Below are 10147 nucleotides of genomic sequence, written 5' to 3'. Positions count from 1 at the left end.
AGCAAACAACACCCTTAAAAAAGCGGGGGTGGCCATACTAATATCAGATGACACAAACTTTATACTCAGAAAAGTTGTAAGGGACAAAGATGGATATTATGTACTAATCAAGGGATTTGTACAGCAAGAAGAAATCACTCTCCTAAACATATACGCACCGAATGAGGGTCCAGCAAAGTATTTAATACAATTGTTGACAAATCTGAAGAAGGATATCAATAATAACACAATAATTGTGGGAGACCTCAACACAGGCTTGTCAACACTTGATAGGTCAACCAAATGGAAACCCAACAAAAACATACTAGACCTGCAAAGAGAAATGGATGAAAGAGGCCTAGTAGAAATATATAGGGCACTCTATCCTCAGAAACCTGGATACACATTCTTTTCCAATGTACATGGATCATTCTCCAGGATAGATCACGTGCTGGCACATAAAACATACCTCCATAAAATAAAAAAGATAGACATTTTGCAGGCTGCCTTTGCTGACCACAAGGCTCTGAAGTTAGATGTGAACTGCAAAGGGACACAGAAGAAAAAATTTAACACCTGGAAGTTAACCAGCCTCATACTCAATAACCAGTGGGTCAGAGATGAAATCAAGGAGGAAATAAAAAGGTTCCTGGAAACAAATGACAATAAAGACACAAACTATCAGAACTTATGGGACACAGCAAAAGCAGTACTGAGAGGAAAATTTATAGCTTTGCAAGCACACATCAGAAGGAAGAAGGAGCTTACCTGAGTAGCTTAATGACACAGCTAATAGAACTAGAAAGTGCTCAACAGAAGGACCCAAAAATAGGGAGACAGAAGGAAATAACAAAGCTGAGAGCAGAAATCAACGAAGTGGAAACCCAAAAAACAATCCAAAAGATCAACGAAAGCAGAAGTTGGTTCTTTGAAAAAATAAACAAGATTGATAGACCATTGGCAAAACTCACAAAGCAAAAGAAAGAGAGAAACTTGATAACGCGTATTAGAAATGAAAAGGGGGAGATGACTACAGATACTGCAGAGATTCAAAGGGTATTCAGAGAATACTTTGAGAAACTCTATGCCACTAAATATGAGAACCTGGAAGAAATGGATAAATTTCTGAACTCATATAACCTTCCACGGTTGAATAAAGAAGAGGTAGCATATCTAAACACCCCCATCACTATTGAGGAAATTAAAACTGTAATAAAAAATTTACCCCAAAACAAAAGCCCAGGCCCTGATGGATTCATGAATGAATTCTTTCAAACCTTTCAAGAGGAACTACTACCAATTCTGGCCAGGCTCTTTTATGAAATCGAAAAAACAGGAATACTTCCAAATAGCTTTTATGAAGCCAACATCACCTTAATACCAAAACCTGATAGAGATGCTGCCAAAAAAGAAAATTACAGACCAATATCCCTGATGAACACAGATGCAAAGATCCTCAACAAAATCCTGGCGAATGAGGGAAGTAGAAAGCCTGTCTCGAGTACAGGTGTAGGGGAGTGGAGAGGAGGGAGATCTGGGAAATTGGTGGTGGGAATGTTGCACCAGTGAAGGGGGGTGCTCTTTACATGACTGTAATCATACAACTATAATCATGTTTGTAATCACGGTGTTTAAATAAAGATAAAAAAAAAGAAATATCTACACTGAGAACTATCATAAGAATGTGAATGAAAGTGGAAAGCCTGTTTAGAATACAGGTGCAAGTGGGGTTGGGAGGAGGAATATTTGGGACATTGATGGTGGGAATGTTGCATTGATGAAGGGGGGGGTGCTCTTTACATGATTGATACCCAAGTACAATCATAATTGTAATAAAGGTGTTTAAATCAATATACTAATAAAATAAATTGAAAAAAAAAATAGGAGGAGAAGGCAAATTTTTGCCATAGGGGCAGATGGGAGGAACTCAGAACTTGGTTGGCAGGAAATGTGTATTGGTAAATACATGGATGTTGACATTGTATGACTGAAACTCAATCATGAACAACCTGGTAGCTGTGTATCTAATGATCATTTAGCTAAATAATTTATTTTATATCTTAATCAGAAAGAGGTATTTCCTATTAGTGCTCTCCCAAATTTCAGAATTTGAAATTTTATTTAAAATTTAAGAATATGAACATATCATAATGTTTCAACTAATGCAACGGCCCTCATTAATGCCCATAGCTTCACAAAAAAGAAGAGTCTAGAAGGTTAAGTCACAACGAATTACATAAATATTCCCTGGGTTACTCAGGTGTGTCTACTCAATGATCAGGACAAAATTCGGCCCACTCAATTTGAAGCCTATGCTTGTCTGGATTCTTCTTGTTGCTGTTGAAGAAGTAATTCATGGAGAAGAGGAGTCACTGAGTATGGGATTGGAGGTGAGTAAAAGAACAGCTTAAAATTATTGTACCTCCAATAAAGTTAACATATTAACAGAACTCATTAACTCATTAACACAATAGCAGAAGGGTTAGTAAGCTCTTTTTTTTTTTTAGGTAAGAGATTAAAAAAAGACAATAAATTGGTGATTGTGGGCAGTTGTTTGCATAGGCACATTTAAATATGGGAGAAATAGAAAAAAATCTTTGGCCTAAAAATAGGAAGATTTTACCCATGAAGCATTCTGATATAAGACCAAATCCAGGCTCCAGGCATAGTAGATTGTCCAACCCCAAGGTCTTTCTCAGAGGTCCCAGTAAAAGCTTTTCACAATCACAATTGTTGTTGTCAGGATTCTGTAGCTAGATATCCTGGTTTCGTTACAGTAACCATGTCAAAAATAGAATAACTTGAAGTATCTTCTGGTTTCATCTCACCATTAAGTGGCAATGCAGAAAACCCTTTCCTGTAAGAAGGTTGTTGCTGTTAATAAATCGTCAGGGTCTCATAAGAACCCTCTTTGGAGTAAGTCGATGTCAGGGCAGCAGTAGGTCCTTATCTGAAAGAAGTTCGATTCCTGCTGATGGTGTAGAAAACCGTGATTGTTTCCATAGATGTTATCCATTGTTGAGGAGTGAATGGTCAATGTCCAGTCTTCTGAAGTCTAAGCCAATTACTATGGCAAGTGTTCAGGCTGTAAGGCCCCACTGCAGTATAAAATTCATGTGTTCCTATCTCTATTAGTTAAGAACTTGTTTGCACATGTAAGATTTTCCCATTTTAATGTGCCTATGCAAAAAGGTAGATCCCAGAAAGTATTACTGGTGCATATGGGGGGCAGACTTAACTATCCGAACAATCCCCAGTACCTGTTTTTAACATGAGCTCTAAACACTAGAGAAACTTACCAACTAGAATTCCCTACTAAACAGATCCCCCAAAATAGGGAGAATTGACACTACATAGATATTCAATAAATATTAAAGCTATTAAGAAAATACATCTAAAGAAATATGCAAAGGAGATATACATGTACCATTTAAGCCTTTTGAAATAGCCCGGGGGCAGTAAAAGCAGATCAGAGCTTCAATCTGTGCTTGAAAATCTGTGATTTTTGTTTCGTGGAGTCTAAAATATGGCTCCCAGCAGTCATATATCAGGAAATGTCTTCCAGCTGGGGGCTTCTCAGAATCAGACTCTAGTAGTAAGGAAAAGTCTACAGTGAAGGGAGGTGGGAGCAAAGGAGACTAGGAGAGCAAAACAGTAGCAGTAGAGTATCACCTTTTTAGGCTGAGAACCTATGTTTTCTCTTTTGGAGCTGATTGGCAGCTGGTTGGAGTAGGGGGACTGTTCTGCTTCATGAAGAGTTAAGAACTGAGAGTACAAATGGTTACATGGAGGGAAATAGCAGATGGGGTGTGAGAAAGTAAAGGGCTAGAAAAGAATTTGTAAGGTGGTAAGCAAAGAGGGGGAAGGAGGGGTTATATATGGCAGGGGAAGGACAATATATAATATAGACATTATATATATTACAGACGGACATTGGACAGGCATTGAGATGGCCAACACATACACTTATGTGCACACAGAGACAGACACTGAGGTTGATCCCTGGGCTATAGTTAAAAGGCTGACCCAGTGAAATGGGACTGAATGCTAACAAGATATAAAGGTGGCAAATCAGATGTAAAGGTTTTTTATTTTCTAGGCCAATCCTGATTGGTGATTGTAAACCTTCTTGAAGAAAGGCTTCATGGGTTAGATTGTGTACAGAGCATTCTTAAAACAATCAATTTTCAAGTCTATAAAACTAAGTGGAAATGGTTCTGAGTACTATAAGAGGAATCTATAGCATGAAATATTGTGTAGCTCGTCTTGAGCAACCAGTTTTCTTTCTGAAAACTAATCTAAAATTACTAGCATTACAGTATATTGGTAAACTACCTAAAATTGAAAACGGAAATATTACAATAACATTCAATGAATGGTATCTGTAATAGGAGTTTATGGCATGCTGATGCATATTCCATTGGTATCTGTGGTCATAAACATTAGATGATATTAACAGCTTAATTAAGTATAAAAATAGATTAGAATTTTTGTCATGATATTATTCTAATAAGCCCTGTCTTCTGAGTCTAATCTAGTATAGCACTGTGATTTGGAACGTGGGTGACCAACCTATATCTCCATGTATCACTGTGGACAAAAAGATCAAGGAGTTTGAAATATAGTAAAATTAAGACATTAAAACTACTTATAGTGAGCACTTTAGTGGGAGTTCATGGCTTCCAAACGCATTTTGCAGGGTTTTCTGTGGATGAAAGCATTAGAACAATATTATAGGTATCTATAAAGATTAGGTGATTGCACAACTTTTCAACCAAAGAGCCAAATCTATTTTTGATTAGAGAGTTTAATCCATTGACATTAAGTAAATTATCGACAGAAAGTGCTGTTGTGCATTATATTGTGTAAGGTTGTGCTGTTCCAATTAGTTATTTGGTTTGTGTAATTTGCTCTTTGAGTAGCTCATTTAGGGTTGGTTTGGTTAGCACAAATATTGCGACTTCTTTTTTGTCTGAGAATGTTTTAATCCACCCTCTCATATAAATGAGAGTTTCTTTGGGTAGTGGATTCTAGGTTCAAAGTTTCTTTCATTCAGTAGTTTAAATATGCCATTACACTCTTTTCTTGCCTGGATTGTTTCAAATGGATGATCTGGTTTCATTCTTATGTTTTTTCCTATATAGGAAAAAACTTGAGATTTTTTTCTCTGTTCTGCTTTAAAGAGTTAATCTCTCTCTCTCCCTTTTTTTTTTTTTTGCCTTTTGGATTATTAAATGTCTTGGAGTTTTTCTGTTAGGATCTATTTTGTTTGGCACTCTTTTTGCCTCTTTGATTTGTAGAGAAACTTCTTTCCCACAGGTGGGAAAATGCTATATTATCTCCCTCACTATTTTTCTTCCCCTTTACCATTTTCTTCCCATTTGGGAATTCTTATAACTTGGAGATTATTTCTCTTGTCTTTGTTCATTAAGTACCTTACATTTTCTGCCAGTGTTTTGCCTCTCCTTATTTTTTGACTTCTTTATCCCGGCTGGCTTGTCATGTCTTCAAGTTGGTCTCTGTGATTTTCCACCTGTGTAATTCTACTATTGTGGCTTGCTAATATGTTTTTTAGTTCCTTCAGTTCCATGTGTATAGATTATTTTATCTTCTGAAAGAGTTCTTCTTTGAGCTGGTTGAATAGCTCATCTATAGATTTTTTTTTGTTTTTTTTTTCGGGCCACACCCGATTGATGCTCAGGGTTACTCCTGGCTAAGCGCTCAGAAATTGCCCCTGGCTTGGGGGACCATATGGGACACTGGGGGATCGAACCGTGGTCCTGATCCTTGGCAAGTGCTTGCAAGGCAGACACCTTACCTCTACCGCCATCTCGCGGGCCCCTCTATAGATTTTTTTATTTCTCAAGTTAGTGACTCCTTGATTTCCATTGCTAAACTATTAAATGTTGATTTTAGGTCCACATGTATAAGGATTAGGCGTTTAGGTAGACTTGGGTATTTGCCAGAATTTTCTCCATATCCCCCATAGTAGATATCTTCTTTAGCTTCTGCACTGAACTTTATATTTAGGGGTTTGGAGTGCTGGATTTCTTAGGCTGCTGAAAGCATTGCTAGTTCCAATCTGCCAGGAAGTTTCTGATATAAATTGAATTGACTTTGTATGGTTTTTTATCCAAATTCTTTTCTTTTTTATAAATATTTTTTGTTTTTCGACTACACTTGGTGATGCTCAGGGGTTACTCCTAGCTATGCACTATGAAATCTCCCCTGGCCTGGTGGAACATCTGAGACACCAGGGGATTGAATATCAATCTGTAGTAGGCCAGCACAGGCAAGACAGATGCCTTACCACTTGCGCCACCATTCCAGCCACCCCCCCCAATTTTTGTAGTTTTTTTTTGTGACCAATGTGAATTATAAGTCTTTCCCATTATTTTTAATGTACATAGTGACAGTAAATCAGGGCTATTTCCACCACCAGTTTTGTCCTCCCTCCATGCTGTTACCAGCATGCATCTGATACCTCCTCCCTTTGCCCCCTGAACTGCTAGGGTAATTCGCTCTCTCTGTGTACAGCTTGTTGTAGATTGGGGATTGATTCTGTTGTCATTGACTTTGGTTTTGGTTTTTAATTCTGATGATTTATTTTATTTCCACTCAAATTTTAAGTGACTGTGTTATGATCCACATCCGCCCCCTTTTAAATCTGTATTCTTGAGATTGGATCCTTCCACAACAATGGAAGTGGAGAAAAACCACACTTTGCAAGGTGTCCATGTTCACATAGTCACCGAGGGATAAAATCATAAACTGGAGAAGTATCACTTCATAAATTTTTTACCAGAATATGTAGATGAGGACAGCATGGGATCTTTGTCTCTTTGATCCAGAGAAGTTGAAATTCAAAGTAGGATGTGTGTCTATAGCATGATTTATGTATCAAAACTCCACAAGTATTGTCAATAGCTGTACATTAATAAAAGTAGAATAATCATATACAACTATATTTTTGATTTAAATAATATTGAAGGTATGAAGTGGAAGGCATGGAAATGTTCTAGAACATAAACCTGATTCAAAATTCCAAGCAGAGAAGAAAAATTATATCATGTAGTTCATGGCAAAATAGAAATTTTCATTGGATAACGAGTTTGTTTTGTTTGTTTTGCTACAAACGTGGTAATGCTCATGACTTTCTCCTTTGCATGTGCTCCTGGGTATATGCTCTCCAGTGTTTTTCCTGTTGGGGCTCAGTGTAATCATATTAGGTGCCAAGATTTGAAGTTTTCTTGACTGTGCTTTTTAATCAGCCTACTCACTGTATTATATTTTCAATATTTTTAGATTATCATGTCATGTTAGGCAAATAGTCTGAAAAATTCCACTATTTAAGATTTCACTCAAGTGTAATAAGAAGAGTTTTAAAAACAACACATGAAAAGTCTTATTACATGACAACATGTCATGGAATATCGACTACAAAAATGATTATTACCTAGTAGTGAAAATGATTATAAAACAAATATTCCCTAGTAGTGAAGATGAAGAGCAGAATTCTGTGTTGGATTACAGGCTGCATAAGGAAGTAGTGGAATATCCATGGTCCCATTTGGTGGGAGATGCATGTATTCAGGACCATAATTTGACACTTTCAGAAAAATGGCACTTGTGAAATCATATGATGAGTGTTCCACATACCCCAGCAAGGGAGAGAGATTCCCACCTTCCAGTCTTGGTAGGCCGAGAAAGGCAAGTGCGGCAGCTCTTCCAACGCAGGAAATAATCCACACACAATTGGGAACGAATAGCAGACCAGGAATCCACACAAAAAGCTGTTGAGTCAGAATTCAGTTGCTTCACCAGGTGAAATAGCGAGCCAAGATGTCAGTTTCCTGGGCTTTTTTGGCAGACTTAATTGGGACAACAAAGCCCAAAAAGCCCTCCAAAAGCAGGGACTAGGCCAAGTGAAAACAGGCAAATACCAAAAGTCACTTTAGCTATAATTTACGGGAAGTGCAGGTGTGAAGCAACATTCTGAATTTAGGTCATTATGCTACTTAGGGCTCAGAATCACAGCAGGTCACTGCTAAGGAGATGTGGATGGCAGCTCTAGAAATCCAAACAGGATACTCACTGCAGATCTGATCTGGTCAGTAGGGGGCACTGAGAACCCATCTACCCCACTATACAAGTTCAGACACCTGGGAGGGTTTGAGTAAGTTCTGGGGTTTCATGTTTACAAAGAATAATGTCTGATAAAAGCACCCAGGAGAGGATTTCTTTGTTGGTCTGCTAAGTTGTTTGCCAATATTTTATTCTACTGGTGAGTTTACTCAACAAAATAGGTAATGAAAATCATTTGAATATAGTTTTTAGAATTTCTGGTAATCTCAAAAGTAAGGAAAATTATGACAATTTTGACAGATTCATTGGAATAATCGAAAACATGTAGGTATTTAATTCAACAAGTTTCACATGAAACTTTTAAATTTTATTGTATTATTTTTGTGTTTGAGACTTACCCGGGGTTGCTTAAAACTTACTCGTGACTGCAGTCAGAAATTATTTCTGGCAGGCTCAAGGGACCACGTAGCATCTAGAGGGTCAAACCCTGGTTCTTCCCTTGTTGGCTGCAGGCAAGGCAAATGCACTTTTGCTGTGCTCTCACTGAAGACCTTACATCAAACTTCTGATATCAAATTCCTGATGTAAAACTTCATATCATGGCCTCTGACATCAGACCCTGTTAGAGCATTCTCTGAGAATGCTAGGTCTTGTCAACCTAGTCTTCTAGTATGAGATTTTCTACCAGAGTCCAAGAACAATGTATGGGCTCATGAAATTTGACAATTGAGTTCTAAGCACTTGAGAGTTATTCCTGAGTGTTCTTTGTGGTTCTTGTTGTGTTGATGAACTCCATTTATAAATTCTTCTCCCTCATGAATATGGAAATAAGCTGAAGTCTACTTAATAAAGTATGGAAACATTTGTATCTGAGGACATCACAAGTGTACTGGTCTCTTCACTCAAGTGGCCCTCAGCATGAACTGGACATGGAAAATCGTCTTCCTGCTCTCAGTGGCCACAGGTAAGTGCACAGTCCCTTGGACTGAGATGAGAACTAGGTCCAATCAGGAAAGTCCTTTGACTCCTGTCTCTGTTCACAGGTGTGCACTCCCAGGCGCAGCTGGTACAGTCTGGGGCTGAGGTGAGGAAACCTGGGACATCAGTGAAGATTTCCTGCAAGGCATCTGGATACACTTTCACCAGTTATGCGATGTACTGGGTGCAGCAGCGTCCTGGACAAGGGCTTGAGTGGATAGGATATGTAAGCACCAACAGTGGTGGTACAAACTATGCACCGAAGTTTCAGGGCAGAGTCTCCCTCACAGCAGACAAGTCCACCAGCACAGCTCACATGGAACTGAGCAATCTGAGATCTGAGGACACTGCCACTTACTACTGTACGAGACACACAATGTGACAATTCATATCCTGAGCATGTCAGAAACCCAAGGGAGATGCAGCTGTTCTGCGTGAGGAGATGACAGGGAAGCTAATACTGCTGACTTCCTCCTGCAGAGCCAGGGTCTGAGACATAGTCAGGGCTTCTCTAGCTGAAGGATTTTAATGAACTTTCATTTATTTATTTTTGTTTTTTATTAGGCCACACCAGGTGATCTCAGGTTTACTCCCGACTCTTCACTCAGGAATAACTCCTAGGTGACTTGGGAATCTATATAGGTTCTGGGGATTGATCCTGTGCTGGCAATGTTCAAGACAAGTGTTTTACCCATACTCTGAAATATGCTCATCCTCTTTTCAATGAAAAATGATAGTACATCTCTCAATAATTCAGCAATAGCCAAGATAACAATAGCCTTTACCTAGATCACATGTTTTCTTTCATACTTTCTTCTACTGTGCACTGGAACTTCCTATATTTTAGCAAAATAACCACTCATAAGCATGTGCTGTTTTTATAGCAGGTTCATTGTCCTGTAGATATTTCTTTAGAGGAGAGATGGGGCATTGGTGGTGGGAAGGCTGCACTGGTGAAGAAGGGGTATTCTTTTTTTTACAACTGAAACCGAATAGCAACATGTATGTAATCATAGTGTTTAAATAAGTATATTGTTTTTTAGATTATTATATTTAAAGAAAATATACCACATAGTTGTCATAACTGATCATAATACATTTGTTT

General features: G+C 38.2%; 1 gene segment (V, D, J or C); it reads left to right on the top strand.

Annotated features, from left to right (window-relative positions):
• The first annotated feature begins 8982 nt into the window (after positions 1–8982).
• Positions 8983–9424, top strand: LOC126015729 (immunoglobulin heavy variable 1-3-like). The segment is given in 2 exon segments: positions 8983–9028; positions 9108–9424. Coding segments are annotated over 2 exon segments (363 nt in total).
• The last annotated feature ends 723 nt before the right edge of the window (positions 9425–10147 follow it).

Source organism: Suncus etruscus, chromosome 8, assembly GCF_024139225.1.
Source record: "Suncus etruscus isolate mSunEtr1 chromosome 8, mSunEtr1.pri.cur, whole genome shotgun sequence".
NCBI classification, from domain to species: Eukaryota; Metazoa; Chordata; class Mammalia; order Eulipotyphla; family Soricidae; genus Suncus; species Suncus etruscus.
Note: the sequence above shows the minus strand (reverse complement) of the source record. Positions and strands in the feature narration are given on the sequence as shown.